The following is a 22,893-nucleotide window of genomic DNA, read 5'->3' on the forward strand; positions in this document are numbered from 1 at the left end:
AGGAATGAAGCAGGGATTGAGACTAATCCCAAATTCTGAGGCCAACAATGTCCAGAGGAGGAATGGGGTGTATTTTGCCCTAAAAGCAGTATTGACAAACACATCACTGGTTGCACACCAGGCAATGAGAGGATGATAATGCTTTGAGAGGACTTTGGTGAGAGGGAAAGCCTCAACTCAAACTCTATGAGTTAGGTTTATCATATTCTTATGCCGTTAAGCTCTTAAAAATCATGGCCCTTGTATAGAAATGTTGGCTTTTGTTAATGTGTCCCATTTTTGTTTTCTGTGTTTCAGAGAGCAGATCAAGAGAGTGAAAGACTCCGATGATGTGCCCATGGTGTTGGTGGGGAATAAATGTGACCTTCCTGCCCGGACTGTGGAAACGCGGCAAGCCCAGGAGCTGGCTCGGAGCTATGGGATTCCATACATAGAGACATCAGCCAAAACTAGACAGGTATAGGGGTGTGTGTGTGTGTGTGTGTGTGTGTTTTCTATGGTGAAAAGCCAAGCTATCTTCTGGAGAGTCTGTTGAGCTTTTCATTTTTTATTTATTTATTTATTTATTTTTTATTTTAATCCCATTTATATCCCGCCCTTCTCCGAAGACTCAGGGCGGCTTACAATCTAAGCACAAATTAAATGTGTTTGGCAATAGCCTTCATTCTATGTATATGCCTGCTTATTAGGGCTTTCGACTCCCCCCAAGTGGCATTATTACAAAGTCAGCTTAATTGCCCCCAACAATCTGGGTCCTCATTTTACCTACCTCGGAAGGATGGGAAGGCTGAGTCAACCTTGAGCCTGGTGGGACTCGAACCTGCACTAATTTCAGGCAGCTGGTGTTACTTAAGGAGGCATTAGCCCACTGCTCCACCAAGGCTCTTTTTGCCCTTGTTAGTCAGAGGGAGTTTTTTGGCTCCTTTGCATCGCTTCTGCAACCAGCTTAAGAGCTGGTGTGTTGAATTGTTGGCCCTGGATTTGAATTGTATATCAAAGAAACTTAGTTTAAATTCCACCTTTGCCGACTCTCTCTTCTGATAGAAAAATGTCCAACTCATGCCCCTCCAAGGAAATTACATACTTTTCAGAATTGTGTAAACAGATGGCTGTTCAGTTTACTTTCTTTGTTTGTATAATCCTGTCGTGGTTGTCTGACTTAGCTGGGCTGGAGCTGGCCCTTAGCGCCATTGAGCCAATAATAGGCATTTACTGCTGGGTTACTAGGGCCCCAGCTGGTAGTTATTGAGCAGGTTGTGTAGTTTCTGCTAATGGTTCCTAGGCACTGGGGAACAGAAGTGAAAATTACAGCAAGTTTGGATTAAGAGTGGCTTTGTTCCATTAAGATGATGCTGGGACATGACTGGCAGGTAGCCTGGTTTAGCAGTTGCCACTAGCAGTAACAAAGGCAAATGTTCAGCCAACAGTGGTCGGGGGCATTCCATACTTTGCCATTTGTCCAAACTTGTACACATATTTGCTGCCAATTTAGGCAGTCAGCTCTCTGGGTCTGTGGTTTGGATTCAAAATAGGGGCACTTGGTAAACAGTCACACCATTGCCATGTCTACCAATTCTGCCAGTTATTTCTACAACGTCTACCAGCTCACAATTAGATGGTTTCGTGTTTGTAGTTTGGGGAGAAGGAGGGCAGCTTTTATCTCTTTGAATCAAACCCTAGATTAGCTAGTACTGACCAGCGGTGGAAAACACATGTTTAACTACTCTCGGAAATGTCCTTTCCCTTTGCTTATACACGCAAATACATGATGTTCAAAACACTTCATTAACTTATTGCAGGGAGTTGAAGATGCCTTCTATACTTTAGTGCGAGAGATCCGGCAGCACAAACTACGTAAATTGAATCCCCCAGATGAAAGTGGTCCAGGCTGCATGAACTGCAAATGTGTAATATCATGACCAAGGTAAGTCACCGGGAGAAAAAGAGCAGTTTTGTTAGCGAAAAAGGCCACTCAGATTGTGTACCGAAAAACTGTTTCCTTTGAACTCATGCATGGCCCCCGTCCCTGCCTTCCAGTGTTATGGGTCCGATCCCCTTCAAGAAGACAGAATGTGCCTTGTCAGATACTGGCTGCAAAACTGGCCACTTCCTCAAAAGGAAGTCTATTTTTACTACAGTTCTGGAAGGAAAATGCTTTGAATTAGAACGCTATCAAGAATGAGGAGACATTGACCATTTTTTTCTTTATCCACGAGACTGATTTGAATCAAAGCGCCCGCATCTGTATTTGCTTCTCTTCTAACTTGGATACCCCATTTTATATGAGTTTTTTTCTTGTTTTATTTCCTCTTGCTTTTCACGTTTCTGACTGATAACTGTTGCATTTCTGAGGAAAGGTTTGCACTGCTGTCCTGCCCATGCCTTAGTCCTGTCTCTGTGGACAGGTGTCATTCATACACACACACACACACACACACACACACACACATATAAAAACAAACGAACACTGGGATGGAATTAAAAAACTAAAACAGTTTTTATTGCTAAAAAAAATCAAGCTTTCGTTAGCTAACTGCCAATGTCGTCAGGATGGAGACGCTGGGGTGGGGAGATCGCATTTATACTGTTGGTGTCTGCACTCTGCTCATGGAGCGCGTCACCGATCTGTTGAGGTCTGCCGTATTTCTTTGAGTTGCGCATCCGTTTTGGGGGGATGTAGTTGTCTCTGGGTATCTGTTGTTAAAAGTGAATTGCTGATAGTTCCATGTGTTGTAGCCATAGCTCTGGTCATTGCCCATGTTCTCATGCCAGGGGTCTTAAATGGTTGTTGCTCTTCTTCCCTGTGTTCAACATTGCAGGGTGGTTGTGTGTTGGTGCAGTCTTGGATTTGATACAATGAGGTACCATATATGTGACACCTGTCCACAGAGGAAGACAGGACTAAGGCATGGGGAGAACAGCAGGTATATATATGTATATATACCTTCTATAGCCAGGTCTCAGCCTACAGTTCCCATCATTCTATCATTGATGATTCTGAAAGGGAATGGTGGTTGTTGTAGTTCCACGTTTGGAATGGCCATCTTAGACAATTCAGTGTGTTTCTGTTTGTATGCTGCATGAAAGACATCTACCACTTTGAAGAGCCAAAGTTTGTCCTGGATTTAATAATAATAGCGTGTTGGTGATCAACATCTATTTGAGAGATTTTATAGGGAGGAATTAATGCCTGACAGCACTCATAATTCAGATATTTAAAATTCATGCTCTTGAGACCTGTACTGTACTGAATCCTGCGGTTGAAATACAAATAGAAAACATATTGGAATGATTCCCCCACCCCCAAGTGTATTTGGTATTTAGTAGAACACTAAGAGAAGAAAATGCATTTGGAAATACATTGTACAGGGTTTATAAAATTAGAATTTTAAGAAAATTTCTTCATTGCCATTATTCAGGAGTCAAGTGTCAATATACACACAATACAAACGCACACTCATATATATTTAATTGTGATGGCTCAGCAGTTAAAGACTGTCATCTGGCAGTCCAGGACTCAAGTGCCATTCAACGGGGTGAGCTAACTTGTTACTTGCCCCAGCTTTTGCCCACCTAGCAGTTCGAAAACATGCAAAAAAGTAGATTAACAGGTACCACTTTGATGGGAAGGTAGCAGCATTCCATATGACTTTGGCGTGTAGCCATGCTGGCCACATGACCATGGAAATGTCTTCGGACAACACTGGCATACATAGAGCCATAGATACACCCTCCTAAATTTCTAAACATGACTATTAAGACTCATAGTTTTTAAAGGAGTTCGTAAATACATATTATTCTGTGTAGCCTAGAACCTCAATGGAGAGAGGATAGCAGATAAGCAGGAATCAGAGCAATTTCCTCCTTCTATGGTTACACCATTTTATGTATTCCTTTATAAAAAGAACACTTCCTTCCAAAAAAAATTACATTTGAGAAGTCAATGGATATAAAGTTTCATCAGTTGAGCTCTCCCAGCAGGCCTAGTTTTTAACTGTACCTAGCACAGCTGCTATTGTTAACGTGTGTGCGTGTGTGTGTGTCCAGATGTGCAAATAATCCAGATGTCTCAGAGTATTTCCTGTAGCCTGAGATGTGAGATGGGGTGGGTGGGAGTAACTTCCTGTGCTCTCACTGCTGAAACTGCAGATTAATCCCAAATGCTTTTTAAAATGCTTGGCTTAAGAGAGAGGCTACTGCCAAAGGCTGAGGGGAGGAGAAAATCCAGTGTCGGCCAAGTGTGTCTTCATTCTTACATCCTTTGCTCTACCCACACTATGTCCTTAAGGCAGAGGCCTGGTCTGCCTGAAATCTTCTTTTCACCAAAGACAATAGTTATAACTTGGCAATATTTATCTAGGTGTGGTTAGTGCTCCCTTAAGGAGGAGATGGGAGTTGGTTTTTCCTTAACTTGTTACAATGTAAGTGGGATCTGATTTTTTGTCAAACAGGGTCTTTCCAAGAAGACCCATTCTCTCTATTAGGCTTGGAGACTTATGCCAAGGTGGAGATAAGGAAAAAGCATGGCACATAATAAACATAAAGGAGGAGGTTGTGGACTTTTTCATTTTCCTCTCTGTTCACACCGCCTTTATATCTGTTCTTATTTTCTCATTGTTCTATATTTGTATATGTATTTTATTTATATAACACATTTACAAACTCGCCTTTATTATTTTGATAAATAACTCAAGGAGGCTAATGCCCCTTCCTCCTCCTATTTTTCCCCACAACATCCCTGTGAGGTGAGTTGGGATGAGAGACAGTGTCTGGCCCAAAGTCACCCAGCTGGCTTTTTATGCCTAAGGTGGGACTAGAATTCACAGTCTCCTGGTGCCTCTATACCAGGGTTGTCAAACTTGCAATGCAACGCCATGTGATGTGTCGTGATGTATCGCAACTTCTTCCCCATTGCCAGAGCTGGGGTGGGCACGGTTTCGGCATGACGCATCCAGCCCGCGGGCCGGCAGTTTGACAGCCCTGCTCTATACCAAACTGGCTGTCATGTTCTTCATGGTGAAATCACTTGAAGGAGGCATTATCATTGTAATGGTCTTTGCATTGGTGTTTGAGCCATTTCTGTTCACATCAGCTTGTGAAGAGTTGGGCACAGGGCACATTTGAGTGCCCTATGCCCACATGTGCTTTGAGAAGAGTATGCTTTGAGTGTGGCAGTAGCACATGTGGCTCAGGCCTAGGAGGATTGCCTTATTATGTTAGTTTGCCTTGAGGAAGTATTCAGCTGTAGGTATGCATATTTTACATTTCTTTGGGACTGACTCAACTGTATGCTGTGCTTGAGCTCCTCTCCCATTTCATAGCTCCCAAAAGTATGCCATTGCAACAGTGGAAAGGATTATATTGTGTTTACTTCTGTCACGGGAATCTGACCTTACATGAAATAATAACGACTAGTAGAAAAGATAATGTAGGCATGTGCATACCAGTCTTTGCACTACTGAACCCAAATCAGAATTCAAATATATTTATTTTATTTATATCCCGCCTTTATTGTTTTTATAAGCAACTCAAGGCTACTGCTACTGCTAAGCTTGTAAGCCGCCCTGAATCTTCGGAGAAGGGCGGGATATAAATGGAATTAAAATAAATAAATAAATAAATATGTAATGCTCCTTCTTCCTATTTTCCCCACAACAACAACCCTGTGAGGTAGATTGGGCTGAGATGGGTGAGTGACTCAAAGACAGCCAGCCAGCTTTCATGCCTTAAGATAAGGCTAGAACTCAGGGTTTCCTGGTTTCTAGCCTGGTGTCTTAACCATTCAACCAGTTTGGTGGATGATCCTGTTCTGTCTTATTGTATCAAATCACCAGCTATTCTTACTTTCAAATTTATGGTGGACGAAAGTAAGTGCGTCTGTATGACATTTCACAGAGCAGGGCTAGCATGTAAATAGAAGTTGGGAGGGCCTTGTGCTCTGCATAATAAATAAACAGGGCTATCAAGGTTTGCCCACCTGAAAGGGTTCTTATATCTAAAACAGACAAAGATAATAAAGATTGGGTTGCATTTACTATATTGTACTATAAGCAAATGAGCATATCCTACAAATCCAATGAATTCATTTCCTGGTGAACTCAAGAATATGGAGGATTATAATTCCCACGCTGTCTGTGATCAGCATGTTTTGCAAATCAAAACACTCATGTAATCACAGCATCATCTTGAGGTTAGTAAATAGTACTACAGTCGCTTTTTACTTAAACAATGAACTACATTGGTAAGTAAATTTCAACTATATCAGCAAAGGACAGTTTGCTTTTTTTTTTGGGTGGCTCAGCAGTGATCAAGAAGTAGTATTTTAATGAGGTCCATTGTATGCATATGGTTAAGCTATCACAATTAATGACTTAATTGGTGTAACAGCTTGGAAACCTCAGAGGCAGTTGTAGTCACATTAGAGACAGTTTACCCTTCACCAGTAGGTGAGTGGAGAGGTAGACTGACAGCCTGAAGAAAGCTTGAACGCAGTCTAAATTTGGTTTATGTAGAAAACCACATGTAGGACTTTCAGTAATTACTATGTAAGTTCAGCAGATGCAAAATGTACTTGGCTCTTTTACAACACCATAAATGTATTGCTCTGTGAAATGCTACTGTAGGAAAGCATAATGCTTCTATTCTAAGCATTAGCCACTTGCTGCTGAGCTACTGCTTCTGCATACCATGTTAAGTGCAAAAATGACTGGGGGGCGGGTCTGTTATCCACAATCACACTATTGAGGTCAGTTCTCGAACAAGAGCAGCAAGCAGTTGGATTCAGAACCGTGAAGCAAACACACACTGGTGTATAGCTTTATCCCCCACTCATGGTTAACAAAATTCTGACATCAATATAACCAATATACATGCATGCATAGCACGATTTCCCCCTTCATGAATGTGTGGCTGGGATTAATCTTGAAATAATTTCAGGCAGTGCTTTTTTTGTAAAAGAAAAAGGTGCCGGAACTCACACATGTCATACAACCCGCCTTGCCTACCCTACAAGGTTCCATCCCAAAAAAGGTGCCGGAACTCCATTCTGAGCGTTCTATGAGAAAAAAAGCCCTGATTTCAGGACACTAACACACACTAGACTTGGCATTTTAAATTGATCCCTCCGATTACTTTTTTCTGTACTATCTAATAGTTTTATTATTTCATGTACTATATCAATGTGTTGAAATTTTTGTATTTCTTGATTTTGTTGTTAAATTGCATAAATAAGCAACTTTTTGTAAAAGGCTTTTCAGTTTGTTTTACTCTTCGCCTTTTCTGTTTGCAGCGGACCAGACTGTGACTTGGAAGGCTTTCTACTGTGTGTAGCATGGAGATGGAGGCAATGTGAAAAATAGAATCAAATGGATTCGGGGAAAGGAGAGATGGGGTGATGTCTGCAGGCCCCCCCCTAAGGGCTCCACATGGACAGTTTTAAAAATTCACCAAGGCCTGCAAGGAACTGTTTTATTGTTTAAATTCCCCCACCCCACCCCCCTTTTTTGCCTCCCCCCCCCTTCCTGGCAGTGTGTACAAAGCCACATAAGGAATTGCAGTTAAGTTATTATTTGGTGGTCTTGACACTGGTTTTGCCATCTCTGTCATTGTTCCAAGGGATTGAGTGTTTGAAAGGAGGCTTGTGCAGGGAAAGACCCATCTTTTGTTTCTTCAATCAGCTTGAGTTCAGCTCACCAAGAGCAAAGACCGGGTGCATCTGCAGGCGGACTGCTTTCCCACTTTGGTGCTCCAAGGCATGTAAGACAGGGAGCAAACTCTGTAATTCCCAGCTTGGAGGGCTCCATCTGAAAGAAGGCTAGCTGTTGTCAGCAGAAGACCGAGTCTCTTTGGAAGGCACAGCCAAGAAGATTCACTTGTCCGTCATTCCATTGGGGGGGGGAGGGGAAAGAAAAAACCGCTCTGTTTCAGGAAGTGGGTAGGAAAGGCATAAAAATGATCCCTGTAACTGCCCATGGAACATAGTTCCACTTGTCTCCACCCATTGATTTATCTCTGTGTACACAGGGAAGGTAATTATGCCTCTCTTACTTTTGGTTAATATTGTCTCCCCTGTGCCAGAACAACCCCGTCGTTGTCCTTGCAGAGAGAAGATGGTCAGTCTGGTGGACATTCTCTTCAAGAGTCCTTGAGAAGGGGTGGAGGGAAAGAGGGGTGCCAGTTTTTAGATTTGCCTTTTTTTCTCCTTCCTTTTTATGGTGTTGGGAGAACGTGTAAATATATGAATTGTCTTTACCTGAACCTGTTGATGGAGATTGAAGGATCCTGGATTTTCCAACTCTGAATTGAGCCCAACCTTTGCTCCTTCCGTGCTGCATCAAAGGGAAACAGTCCCTCCTCCGTATATCTTTAGGGGGCACGGGAAGCTTTTTGTATTTTATTTTCCACAACCTTTGTGTCTTACAGGCTGACTGGGAGGAATTATCCAGTGGGCAAGAAAGGGTGACTTGTATGTAGGCTTTCCTGTTTGTTGTTGGCATGGTCTTCCCCCCCCCCCCAGCCTCCCCAAGATTGTTATGCTTGTTGCCTATGTCAAGGCTGTCTTCCCTGGTGTGCTTCTTGCAACATTTGTGTACTAACTTGGAGGTGGAGCTGGTCTTGGAAACATGGGAGCCTGTTTGCGTGTTCCTGCTCCTCCTCCGTTCTCCCTTGCAGCCGCTGTGCCTACGTAACTGCATGCACAGCTCCAAATCCTGCTGTCAGGGAACAGTTCCTCTGTATTTCTGTGACTGTACTTGCTGTAATTCAAAGCTCTTCTGGTAAAATACCACAACTAGATCCTCATCACTGGCTGAATTAAAGAAAACCAGCCTAATAATTAGATAACAAGCATGATTTTTTTTAAAAAAAAAAACTGTTGGGAGTATTACAGAGAACCCAAACCTAGCCTTAAATGTCATTAAAAGCGATTTTGTTCTCAAAAGTGTTGGTGTGCAAACTACCTTTTTGGGTTTATGCTCTTTTTCTTCAAACTCCCTGTACTACATGTCATCCCTGCATAATACCTCAGGATGAAAATAGTTATCAATATTTAAACCCCAAGAAACAGCTTCATTGTCCGCGCATTTTTGCCACTGGAACATATGTCTTAAAAAGTAAAAATTGGTTCGTTTTTGTTAATTGTTTAAAACGGGGCTTTTCAACCAGTGGTACGGGTACCACCTGTGGTACATTGGCACCTGGCAGGTGGTACGCGACCATCCTAGAAAAATGGTAGCAGGGGAGGGGAATGAGCTGAACCGGTGCCAGCACCGCACAAGCCTGAACGAGAGATGGCTGGAGTTGCAGGGCTGTTAGGGCTCAGCGGAAGCGCCAGGATCCAGCTGGAGCTCAGCGCTGATCCTGGTGCTTCTGCTGAGCCCAGAAGAAGCGCTGATCAGCTGGAATGTTGCAGCATCTCCAGGGTCTTGTGATTCACATTCAGATGCTTGACAACTGATTCATATTTTTGACAGACACAGTGTCCCAGGGTCATGTGAAGTGACCAACACCTGCTGCAACCACCCAACGGGGAGGGGGAGATAAAAAACAAACACCCCCCCACCCCACTTTTTTCCTTTTTTTTTTTGGTCAAGTTTCTGACACCTTGCTAGGCGACTGGTGATATTCGGATGTTGCCATATCCTAAAAGTGGTACAATGGGTGAAAAAGTTGAAAAGCCCTGGTTTAAAATACCCATTTCATTTCTGGATGAATTTACTATTTGATCAGGTTTTTCTCAACATCCTAGATCCAGGCATTCATAATAGCAGGATGGCTTATTGTAGATGTTGACCAGATATTGGGAGAGGCCTCTGTATTTATTATAATGGTGCTATCAAACTGAAACACTGAAAATGGTACCACAGCATCAGCTCTATAGGCAACTTATTCAAAAAACTTATCTCAAGGGTTTTTTTTTTTCCACAAAGGGTTTGCAAGTTGAAATAGGAGCTTGATCCACTGATTTCTACCCGTACAGTTCGAAGTACAATTTAACTCAGCTGTAGATCTGAGATGCTTTCTAATTTGTTATAGAACCTTAGCAGGGTAAGGTGAATTTTAACAAATTGATGATAACTGCACTTCTATCCTAAAGTAGATGCTCAGGATGTCCTAAGGAGAAACTATAAAGCACTAGGATTTTTTCCTTTGCCGTTCCCCTCTGTTAAAATAGCCCATCTTTTCATGGGTTATGAGCTAGCTAGCCAGAGAATTTGGCTAAAGTAGAAAGGCAGTCACTTCACAAATTCTACTCTTGGGGCTTGGGTTCCATTGTTGCTTGTAATGGCTAACAAACTTTAAGCATCTGTTTACATGAAAAAAGGAATGTCTGAATTAAGGCATTGAAATCTAATTAATAAACCAGATTATTAATTAGGTTTATTAAGTCCAATATGTTGTGGCTGTTAAAACAATTGCCTGTTAACAATGCCTAATTATCTGCTACAATGCAACCTCAAAAGGAATTTTTCAGCACATATCTTTTCTCAGAACTATCATTATTGGTGCCTGCGCTATGGCTCATTCCTGGTTTATTGGCTGTACATTTGGGCAGATAGTAAGTAACATGAAAAAAAAGCTTAGTTCAAAACTAAAGTAGGCTTTGGAGCTTCCCCTGTGTATTTTAAGACCACAGTATTTTTTTAATGTTTAATTAAGGCATAGATTTAACAGCCTCAAAGGTCTTATGCTATTAAATTTCAGCAGACAGGGAAATTCTGTCTTGAGATATTGGAATGCTGTTAGTTCATTTATTTCCGCCACTGCTATGCCCTTGTAACTGAAGAACTTTGGTTATTATTTAATACGATAAAACATTTTTTAAATGGTACAAAGGGCAAAGCAGTTAAAACCACTATTGAGTTCTCATTAACTAATATAGCCGATTTTACAGTGCAGCACCTGCAGGGCCATGGTACCTATTCCTTGGGACAAAAAATAGCTCTAATAGGCTACTATGGTAATGTATGTTTTATACTACAATTCTTTGTATCTAGGATAACCAAACTTCAGATTTTATGTCCTTTTTAATGTTTTTTAATGATTTAATGTGTTGGCAATCTGCACCAACACCACCCACCTCATTTTTCAATCTCTAGTTAGTTCATGAAAACACTGGTGCTGGGCTTTTTAAAAAAAAAACAACCCCACAATGATAGCTTTTGTAAACAAATTGCATTGTTACATAACAACCATCCAAATTTGGGAATCTCTTGTTTCCTTGTGTTTCTGTAAAGGTAAATCAGTTGTATTGTACATAGGATTGCAGTCTCAAAAACCTAAGTCTATCACCAGCACAGAACATTTGCACACACACAAAAAAATGTATTTTTTGGGGAAAAGAAGCACGTGGGTATTGTAAAAGCACACCTGGAGTTAAATACATTTACCTGTATTATACACTATCCAGGCTTATTTGCAATATTTTAACTTACAAAAACTGAAGGAGCGGATTGATGTTAAAAAATAGGGATGCCACATTTTGACTACCAAAGTTTGGCAAATAAATGCAGAAAATATATAAAATGACTCAAAAGAAAAAAAAATCATGAATCTATCTTTCCAAAGTATATGAATTTTGAAATTATATTTACAGTTGAATGAAGCAGCAAATACGTATCTGGGAAATTGGTTTTATCAAGGCTTTTCTCCCCTATGTAGGCTCACAGTACTTTCCTATTTACACATTTTAACTTCTGTTCTCTGTAGTTTCAGGAAACGGGTTTTTTAAAATATGTTTTGCTAAACGTGCCCTTATCTTCTGTAAGTTAATTGTTGTATCAATATAGGTGTGATTTTACGCAGATCACAGTGGATCTGCATAATATAGTGGATATAAAAAGTCTACACATCCTTATTAAAATGCCATGTTTTGAGATGTAAAAAAAAAATCAGACCAAGATAAATCACTCGAGATGTTTTCCCCCATTTTTAATATAACATCATATACAATTCAATTGAAAAAATTGAAATATTTTAAAGGGAAAAATAATAAAAAAATTAATTTGGTTGCCTAAAGATGCACAGCCTTAAACCAATAACTTCATTGAAGCACCTTTTGATTTTATTAACAGCATCCAGAAGTCTTTTGGGGTAAGAGCCTATCAGCTTGGCACATCTTGCCTTGGGAATCTTTGCCCATTCTTCCTTGCCAAAGCGCTCCAAATCTATCAGATCCAGGTCCAGGCTTTGACTGAGCCATTCCAAAAATCTGGTGAAGCCATTCGTTTGATTTGGAGGCATGCTTTGGGTCATTTGTTGTTTTGAAGCGTGAAATTCATCTTTAGCATTTCAGCAGAGGCCTGAAGGTTTTGGCCCCAAATTGACTTGATACTTGGAATTGTTCACAATTCCCTCTACCTTGACTAAAGCCCCATTTCCAGTTGAAGAAAAGCAGCCTCAAGGCACAATACTGCCACCACTATGCTTCACTGTGGGGATGGTATAATTTTGGTGATGTGCTGTTTTTTTCCACCAAACACACTTTTTGGAATTCTGGCTAGAAAGTTCAACCTTGCTGTCAAGAGAGTATAGAATACATTTTCTCACATGTGCTTTTGTCATAGTTGACGTAGGTTTTTGCAAAACATAGCTATTTTTTTCTTTGTAACCATCTTTTCCATCTTCCATATTCCAACAATGAGATCCCTTTGATGGACTTGATCAGAGTAATTTTAATTGATGGCAGGTGTGTACTGAGTACTATTTAATTTCAGTGTGAATGCGATTGGTTAATTCTGTACACAGGCACATCCCTACTTATAAGGAGGTGCACACACTTATGCAACCACATTTTTTTTTAATTTTTCCTTCTAAAAGATTTCAGTTCCAATTGAATTGTACAGCTTACATGTTATATTAAAGGTGGAAAAAACCTCTGAAGTAATTTATCTTGGTCTGATATTTTTACATTCCCCAAACCTGGCATTTTAACAGGAGTGTGTAGACCAGGGGTCTTCAAACTTGGCCCTTTTATGACTTGTGAACTTCAACTCCCAGAATTCCCAACGCTGGCTGAGGAATTCTGGGACTTGGAAGTCCACAAGTCATAAAAGGGCCAAGTTTGAAGACCCCCGGTGTAGACTTTATAGCCACTCTAGGTACCTGTCCACAGACCATACTCTGCCATTTTTGTTGGTGCCCATAAAAAGTTGCTGACAAGAAAAGAAACGGCATTAAGCCGTTGAGTACGCAGTTGTATGCAAAAGCTGAAAAGAAGCTGAGTGTTCCCACAAACGATAGTTTGAAACACACAGTTCCAGCAGACCGTAAAATACTGGCAGGAAACAGGAAAAATTATTACAATGGCTTTCACAGCCCCCCAGACTTGAATTTTATTGAAAACCTGTGGGCAGATTTCAAGCATGCAGTCAACGGAGGGAAACCTAAACATATTTCTGAGCTATAAGAGTGAAGAAAAAAATTAAGACGAGAAGGGCTTTTAGCTGTCTACAGGAAATGCTGAGAAACATGTTATTTCTGGCAAAGGAGTTGAAGGGGGATCAAACTTGTGCACCTGCCAGACCCACTGGTGCCTTGATCTTGAATCATACGGGTAATAGGCCTTCAAGTTGTCAGAAAGGTAGGTTTACCATTGCAACATTTAGAGATTGGATTCGCTAATGATCCCAGGTACCTAAATCTTTGCACACAACTGTAAAACGTATTGCATGGAAGGGATTTCAGATTAACTTTTACACAGCAGATGTATTGTTACAGGGGTCTCAAATGTTTATTTTCAAGCTATGGAAATGAACAACCATTATTGTCCACCAACAATTATCTAAAAAATTTCCCACAAAGTATCCTGATCAGGTTTCAATTCTTTCTCACACAGCTGTGAATTTAACGGTGGAATTCTTCATTTATGCCATATATTTGTAAGGTGGCTTTCCTGCTGCTGTGGCCAACTGAGCTCAGACTAAACTCAGTAGTGAAACCTGAGTTTCCAGTTGGAAATCAACATTATCATTCAAGGTTCCCCATCTGGTGAGGGAGAAAGCAAAGACCTTGCTGCCATTAAATGAGACTAGGAATTTTGCTATTGTCACGTGAATGATACAACTCTGGCCTTTGCAGAAAGTGTCACAAACTATTATCTTCCTACAGAATAAGCCTGAAAACGTGAACATTGTGCTGACAAGCGTGTTTCATTTTATGATTTCCAAGAAAATGTTTGAATACAAATATAGCTGCAAACAACGATCCAACAATTTCCATTGCAATCTTTCCTTGCAGCCTCAGCTTGTCTGCAGTGCGGTTATAGTGGATTGTCACATGGCTAAATATTGTCACAACCCAAACTCTTGTTAAACTAAATCCACAAGATGAGCAGGAATGGATCACACTTGGACCGCCATCCCTCCAATGATGGCATCTGACTGAGTAGTTTAGCTCACCTTTGCCCCAAAACTGAGCGTATCGGAGAACTGGCAATTTGCTAAAAATTCCCACAGAGCAAGTAAAGAATCCACATGCAGCAATTTGTTCTAAAGTCTGACAATTACAACCATGTAAAACACAATATCCTGTACAATTCTTTTGGACTTCTTTTAAAAAATGAATTATTCTGCTTTTACCTTCTCCCAAGCAGACACAAAAGAAAATGACAGCAAGACTACATCACACAGAATTACCAAGGGAACTCTCTCTGGTGTCAAGAGTAGTTAACATGGGACATTTTAGGGTGACAGTGGCAGCAGAGCTATCAAAGTGCACAAATGGGGCTATCTACTGAACTGCAGGGCATTCCAAGTCTCAGTAGTGGGAAAGTGTCCAGAATCCAGAGCTGAATCCCTGCCTCGGGCCTGCACTATTCTGATCCAAGAATTGGAGCTGCTCCACCGAGATAACATTAGACTTTAAAATGAAATACATATTAAATCACACACACTGCTTTAGGGAATCAGGGGCGGAAGTTGTTTTCCTGAGTTTCTGAAGGAATACTGTTTCTCCTACTGAGGAACATTTAGACACGCTTGGTTCAAGGGCTGATCAAATGTTTGCTTCCGTGCAGGAGCTCAGCTGCTTTGCACTAACAGCTTGCTACACCTCCTCAAAGTGATGATGCCTCTTAATGCTGGCAGAATACCTTTTCTATCCCAACTAGCCTCTAGCAATGAAATCTCCCAAAATAGGGCTTGTATGATTAAACCTCATGATCTCACTGGAGTGCATGGGTTGGTTCTTCTTAACATCCTAATCACAGTACATTTAATCCTCATTCTTAGGCACTCCAGCTGAATTCCTTAGCACAAGAGCACGCTTGAGAATTACTGAACATTTCCCTGGGATATTTGACTTGTGTTGTGGTGAAACTATTTTAAGATTTGCTTTATCCTATAACCCACAAGTTAAAAGATGGTTGGACAACTGCAAAGTTTGACTGCTCCCTTCATATCACTTGCAAACTGGAACATCACCCCAGCTTTGGACACAGTTCCAATATTGTTCTCGTAGGACATACTTGTTGCTTTAGAGTGGCATGGAAATGGCATTAGGTCCATTTAATGCTTCTTTCCTTTTGCAAAGGCTGCTTTCACATTATCTTTGGAACAAATGGAGAAAAGAGAAGGAGGAAGAGTAGGAGGTGAAAGATGAATAGATGGATTGGGCATTCAAAGGATTAGGAGAATAACTAGGCATTACTCTTGATTTCCAAAATAACTTAGATTTTCATTTCATTCATAGAAAGGAAATCTTTTTGGCCCGGAAGTTAAACTGGGAAGCCTTAAACGCTAGCTTCCAATTTTACTTTGGTGGCTGCACTACTAGAAAATGCTACATCTTAAAGCACATCTAAAACTATAGTTTATTCAGGTTTTAAACATCTGCTCAACTGTAATCATATGAATATCTTTTCATAATACAGTATGCAGTGTGTGATACATGCCTACACGTAAAGCTATATTTGAATTGCTAACATAAATAAGATGGGTACAATTTTAAATAATATGCACATAGATGAGTAACCTGTCTCATCCTTTAGGCAGTAACTACTTTCATTTAGGAAACAAATTTTCTTCTGTAACTTTACACCAGATTAATACCATTACATAAGATTAACCAAATAGGTTTGTGTGTATGTGTGTTATTCTCTAGATTCAAAGTATTGTCTTCCCCAATATTAAAGAGAATACATTATGCCTTGAGAATAAGGATGTTTCTTTCTTGGACTCCACCTAAAAGGCATGCTGATAAAATTAAATTTTGTGGGTAAATTGTTTTGGCATCTGGATTCGCTTCAAAGATAGACTACTCAATCAAAAAATGCTATAGCTTTTCAAGGTACGTAAGCAAATTATTTGTCTTCCTGTCATAGTCCATTCTTTCAAAGAATAGGAGCTTCTGGATCTCTTTCAGCTACAGTTCAACATTTTAGTAGGGTGCTTTGTTCTAGAGTTTCAAGTCTTTGGTCCCTTCCCCCCCCCAAAAAAAAGAGACAGACATTCAGACAGCAATATGGGGTAGCTTTTGTTTTTGTTCTGAAGGACATCAATATTTTCCTATGAAGTAGCATTTGGAGAAGAGCTTATTTTTCTGACCATTAACTACTCCTTTTTGTAATTGGGAAAATGAATCAGCACTAAGGCAATTTTGCAGAATGGGGAGTGTGTTAACATTGCAACTCTGTTGAATAAGGCCTGTGATATCAATGGTGATGGGCAGTTTTGTTTTTTAAACACAATTTCCTACCAGGTGCCTCTCTACTGAAAACTCAAGCTCTGCACCTGGCCTCACAATTCAGCAAGTCTTGCTCAAATACACTGGGGAGTAGCACCAACGTCCTTCTCCTATGTCTCTGGAAGAAAATCAGAAGACCACAGCCACCTAAGGGCCATAAGAAAGCCCTTAAAAGTGAGTCTCCAGCAGTCGGGCTGAAAAAGGTAATCAGGTTCCATTTTGGAGCAAGTGAAAAGATCCAAAATGCTTCGCTGGTATAAAATTTGCTTATGGACAAGAGTGAGAGATCACAAGGTAGCTGGCAAGCAAAGGGTGAAGGAGCGAATTTCGATTACCAGTTATGAAGCACTGAGGTGCACTGGCTCTCTTTCTGCAACACACACACACACACACACACACACACACACACACAGAAGGGAAAATGCCCAAGCAAATAGGCTTTGCTGCCTGAAAAAAAAAACACCTGTATGTCTTGGACCTAGAGGAATGCCACTTGCCCTTTCAACAATTCTAAACCCCATCTTGTTCCAGAAATTCGTTACGAGTTTTAACATTTGAACACATTGGGAAATCTAAACCAACATTTCCTTAACTTGGACATCAGCTAAGCATAAAAAAAAAGCAGCAACCAAAAAGCCAAAAAGAAAAAAATAACTCCAGCAAAGAACATTTTCTAGTCTGGTGCTGCCTGAGTAGGTATAGAGCAGAACACAAGATAAACTATAGGCATAAATTAAAAATATTCAACTGTCGAAGCTCAGATGGAGCAACATCTGCTCCTTCCCCTTTCCAACTACAAGTTTACAATAATAGATAACACTGAACTCTTTACATCAGGGATCTTCAAATCTGGCCCTTTTATGATTTGTGGACTTCAACTCCCTGAATTCCTCAGCCAGTGTGAGGAATTCTGGGAGTTGAAGTCCACATGTCATAAAAGGGCCAAGTTTGAAGACCGCTGCTTCACATGTTCTTGAAGTACATTTCCCACCGTCTTCAACCTAAGGACATGCAAATTGGAGCCCAGAATATGGATGGGCACGGAATTGCCACCCCATTTTACAATATGCACTAGAATCCCTTTCTTGGCATCTTAAAAGTAACACTACACCTTGCCTGACAGAATTCCTTGACTTGTCCATTAGTTATTCTTGCAGTGGGAAATGTGTGTCACAGGCTTAAGGCATGGAGGTATTTAATGTGCATCTGATGCTGCAAAATGTAATTGATGTAAAAAAAAGAGCATGCACTGCAGAATTACAATAGTCTGAATGTGTTATCACACCTTATTAAAAACAATAGGAATCATAATTGCAGAAAAACTGAAAACCCAGACTACAAAATATTTCTCATCAATCAAAGAGGATCCCACCTTCTGCTTCTGTTAAATTTAACTGCTACTAATGCAGCCATGAGTTTTGCATGCTCTGAGGAATATCTCAGATGGATTATAAATCAAATAAAAGCGCTGAATCTTTACCCTTGGGAACTGCGTCCTGGAGAAACCGAGATGGATTATTTTTACAATTGTGTAGCAGCTAGGGAACTTGATCAAAGACTCTACTTTGAGGAATTGTCTTAGCTACCAATATTTTCTCTATTTTTCTCCTAAAACCAGTGCAAGAACTGTTTATTAATCAACACAATACTCATCTAAGGTAAAAGAGTATTTCCAATGGGATGGCAATGGCACGAGGGCAAGTAAGATGTCCCAACTTTCTTAGGATGTGAAAGCTGCATTGTAGTGCAATTAGAACACTTCTTGCATTCCAAACTAATACTTCCTGTTATAGATCCTTAGATGATCTATGCTCATAAACAAGTTGAGGGTTGAGCAAAAGTTGAGGAACATGTGATAGCATATTGCAAACTACCTACTTCACTATCTTGATTTCTCTTTGAAGCTATCCATGGGTCTGTAACATATTGAAGAGTTCAACTGAAGAAAGTACTGTTGAGATCTCTAATAAATCTCATCGTTGTAAACAAGGAGGGATGGTGGGATGAGAGGAACCAAAGTTTTAAAAAGGCATATGTCAAATTGTCTGATTTCAGTGAAAGGACACACATATGATGTGTGCTTGATATGCATAGATGCTATGAAAATTAACTTCTCTGGCACATAGTATGCACAGCCTCATATATAATTGTACATTAGCTACAGTGCTAAATTGAAACAAAAACATTACTATTGCTACTGAAGAAAAAATATTACTGGCCCAAATTTGGAACTGACTGGTTTCCTCTTTCTAAAGTCCCAATTCCTTTTGGACTCACTGTTTTTCTGAATTATGTTTTTCATTTCTCAGCCATAAGGGTTTGGAAACACTGATGTTTTTAGAAAGTTAGAGTTGTTAAAACATTTACCTAGTCAGGAAAAAGATGAGACATACAATTCAAATACTTTGGAGAACAACCCAAATCTTGCAAGAGGCTCTCTGCAGCCTTTGGCTGCCAGCCTGGCTTGGCCTGTGAACTTCATTCTGAATTCCTGCATACATTTTGATGAACGAAGTGATCACCTTCCTAATTTTGCTTTAGGCTCTGCCTTCCTTTCCAAACTCTTATGGGAAACATGTGACCCAAATTTCCTCTTTCTCGGTAATTCTAGAATGTGACCGATTTAGACATTTGCCCCATGGGGGAACAGTTTGAAGAGAACTTGTTCTCTGAATGTGCTTTGAAAAGCTTGGGCGGTACTTTTGGTTTTTGAAATGCAGGTGAACCACCTGGAACATTTATCAACTTCTGAACACAGTCAACGGCTACCTCAGCTTCCCCAGTGACAAGATTGTATTCTTCACCATCCACTGTATGACAGTGGCTGGTCTCTGGCAAAGGGAGAGCCACTTGCTTTTTGCTGAAGCAGTCTTGCTCCGTGGCGTAAGCCAAATGAAGAGGGGTGATAGTTTTTATAATTCTGAAGGGGCTGTGCTGATCCTGCAACACAGGAGATGAAATAGGCCGGGCTTGGAGGCCTCCAGCTAGCAAGAAGGCATCACAGTCAGGCTCCGAAAGGACTGGCACGCTGCAACCCCCAGACAATCGCTTGGAATGTGGCAGCATGGGGAATGAGGTGAGCTGGCCATCATTTTTTGGCAGGTCTACCAAATCTGTCACTTCTTGGGTTTGCCTTTGGAGACTGTCTATCTCCCCAAGTGAGGCAGACTTGGGTATAGAAGACTTTAATACTGGCGTGCAGAGTTCAGTCTGCGGTATGGAATCTGCCAATTTCTTAGAAGCGGGAGCCTGTTTTTCTTCCTCATCTTCATCTTCAGACAGGTTATCGTACTCAGATACATTAGAAGGCCGACGCTGGCCATCCTGGAAAGGAGGAGAGAGAGCAGCAAATGTTCTAACTCCGCACGGCACTACTGCTGGCAAGTCGTGTGGTATAAAGGGGCCGTCGTCTGCTGTAGAAGATGCCTCTGTACATGGGGGATGCTGTAAATCATCGCTAAGCAAAGCAGCATCTTCAGATACTAAATCCTCAGAGCAGCAAGTTGTGCTCTCATGCTCAAGAGCAGCTGCACTGTGCACAGAGGGTGCTGAGTCTAAGTGACGCAGTGACTCCGATCTCGTTAATGAAGTTGTACTATCGGGGCTGATAGAAAGGTCTGCTTCCAAGGGTTGACCGTGCAAGTGGGACTCCCAGGCAGAATTGTTTGTTGTCTGAGCTTGTAGCACAGGGGGAATAATATGGTCCCTATCAGATAAAGGAATGTGTTTGTTTTCCTGTAAGCTGCACTTATCAGTGTTACTGCTTTTTAATGAATTATCCTTCCCGCTGTCTGAAGCCACATGTTGATTTCCCCCCACTGCCTGAATGTTATCTAGCATTACAGGATTCTCCACAGAAGATATCTTATCAGCACTTTCTTCTGTCTGGTACTCCTCAGCCTCAAAATTTTCATCTGGTCGAAGTTTTTGGAAAGGATTGTTATGCGTATCAGCCAGTTTGTTCTGCAAGGCTGTTCCATTGTGCTCTGGAGAAGCTCTCTCATGTATTGCCATATATGAATGATCAATTCCTTCATTTAGGCAATGAGGATTTTTACCTGGAGAAGATTGTATTATGACGTCTTTATCATTCTTGAAGTCACTGACGGCCGTTTTCTGACCATTGTTGGCAATGCTGGATTTCACTGAGAGTAGATTTATAGAAAGTTCCATCCCCAGAGGTGTTTTGGGGAATTCTTCGGATTTTGCTAGAACAAAAAGGTACAAAGGTACAGACATGCATTAGACTATTAGTCTAAATCCAAGGACAAACATGAAAGGTAGTTACATGGATTGTATTTTGTTTAGGTAATGAAAAGCAAATTACGCATCGACAGCAACTTTCTAGGGACAACAACCACTGGGATTAGGAAAAGGAATATGAGAATTGTCTCACATTTTGTTGGAACACTTAAAAACATATCATATATAGGACTTCTGGAGAAGAAATGGCAGAGCTGATGACTGTGACTAAGAACAAGAAGCAGACAAGTAGATTGGCTCCTTCAACCCTCTTTGGAGAGAATTCAAGTTTTTTAGATTTTTTTAATCTCATTTTTATTATTTTTTTAAATAAATAATTCAAGGCGGCAAACATACTCATTACTCCTCCTTTCCCCCCCCCACAACAATAATAAATGTAGGTTGGGCTGAGAAGGGGTAACTGGTCCAAAGTTACCCAGATGGCTTTCATGCCTCAGGTGGGACTAGATTGCCCATGTCCTCCGTACAGTTGCTCCTCACAAGCAGTTTGCAAGATGGGAGACAACGGAATTTACCATTCTTGCTCCAGCCACAGTGGAGCCTTCAAAGGACTCTAAATTTGCACTTTTTTTGCTAACCACCTTTAGAAATTGCCTATTAAGTCCTATAAGGCAGGAGTCCCCAACCCCCGGTCCATGGCACCGGTCTGCGACATCCCAGAAACCGGTCCGTGCAAACAAGGGAAATCCCATCTGCAAGATGCAGGCAGCACATAAAATCATGCCCCCTCCAGTCCATGGAAGAACCTCCCTCCACAGAACTGGTCCCCGGTGCCCAAAAGGTTGGGGGGGGCACTGCTTTAAAGAAGTTAGACATCTTCAAAACGATAACGCTGGAAACACTGGGTGAATGCTTAACCCTTAATGTAAGAGAATGAAATCATATTTTTGTAAGGTTTAAGAATTAAAAATAAACAGCAAAAAACATAAGTTTTTGGCTGTAGAAAATTTAAAACGAATTAAGGGCTCAGAAAAAAGTTGTAGTAGTTGATTTTGAACATTAAGACTCTGAAATTAATTTTAAAAAATAAATGCATTTTTGTGGGAAAGACAAAATATTTTCAATTTTTGAGAAATAACAATGTAAGCAACTTATAATGTCATTCAGAAATATTGTTTTGGAATGACAATAAGACTTTGAATGAATACTGTCAACTATGTTTTTTTTATGAATACCCTGTTCCCAGAAGAAAGAAGAAGATGCTATTACAGAAAAATTTATCTGACATGATTATGGAGAACCATATGAACAAGTATTTATCACTGGATATAAAAAAAATTGAACGAGGGTACGAAAATTAAGAAGGAAATAAAAATGTCAATTCAAGAGAGGAATTGGAATAGTTTCTTCCTGCACATGGACTAGCTGCAGCTGCATATATAAATTACAAGACAGTGTGTGATGGTCAGTCAATCAATTGGTCATTTCAACAAGGAAACTTTTCCAAGAAAACATATGTGCTAATGTCCCTTCAGTGTTCCACACTCCTATCCATTTCTGATTGGTAGACTTCCACTGCAATTGTCTTCAGCACTTTTAATGTTTAATGTTTTAATCTTTATTGATTACTGCTGTTTTATGGTGTTAGGCCTGGACAGTTTTAATTGTGATGGAAAAGAAACTACTCATTGTTACGGCCACATAGCTTAGTATAATCTACATCCTAGCTGGCAGAAGAAGCACAAGAATTTAGACTAAAGTCTCCATCTACTCTGATCCAGGCATCTTCAAAATGAAACACAGATCTTTTACTCCTGAGTATGATCCCACCTGTAAGAAATTCAGCTCTCCTTTTTTCCTCCAACAGGTAATTGTGAAAATGTAGCTTTTGAAAAGATGCTGTATTTAGCAAAGACTTTTTGAGTGCAAATTCATACAATGATGCAAAAGATAAAAAAGTAAGGTTCTACATTTAGGCAAAAAAACGTACAGGTATAGTATAAGGGGTAC

General features: G+C 40.5%; 2 protein-coding genes across 5 annotated transcripts in view; one reads left to right on the forward strand and one right to left on the reverse strand.

The window, feature by feature from the left end:
• The window catches only part of HRAS (HRas proto-oncogene, GTPase), a 143,155-nt gene that overhangs the window by 71,178 nt on the left and 49,084 nt on the right, over positions 1–22,893 (forward strand). For 2 of the 4 annotated variants that reach the window (XM_081313002.1, XM_081313001.1), the window contains exons 4-5: positions 298–457; positions 1,800–1,924. In XM_081313002.1, coding sequence (XP_081169128.1) covers positions 298–457; positions 1,800–1,919 — 280 coding nt within the window. In that variant the 3' untranslated portion in view covers positions 1,920–1,924. Of the gene's footprint in view, positions 1–297; positions 458–1,799; positions 1,925–7,288; positions 9,858–14,235; positions 15,469–22,893 lie in introns of those variants that run through there. The other 2 variants (XM_081313003.1, XM_081313000.1) reach the window with 2 other exon arrangements.
• Positions 17,765–22,893, reverse strand: part of LOC308670079 (uncharacterized protein) — a 99,793-nt gene continuing 94,664 nt past the window's right edge. Inside the window, exon 15 of the mRNA XM_081331268.1 lies at positions 17,765–20,888. Within this exon, the coding sequence (XP_081187394.1) occupies positions 19,288–20,888 (1,601 nt within the window). The 3' untranslated portion in view covers positions 17,765–19,287. The remainder of the gene's footprint in view (positions 20,889–22,893) is intronic.

The sequence above is a fragment of the Vipera berus genome (assembly GCF_964194415.1).
Source record: "Vipera berus genome assembly, chromosome: 1".
Lineage (NCBI taxonomy): Eukaryota > Metazoa > Chordata > Lepidosauria > Squamata > Viperidae > Vipera > Vipera berus.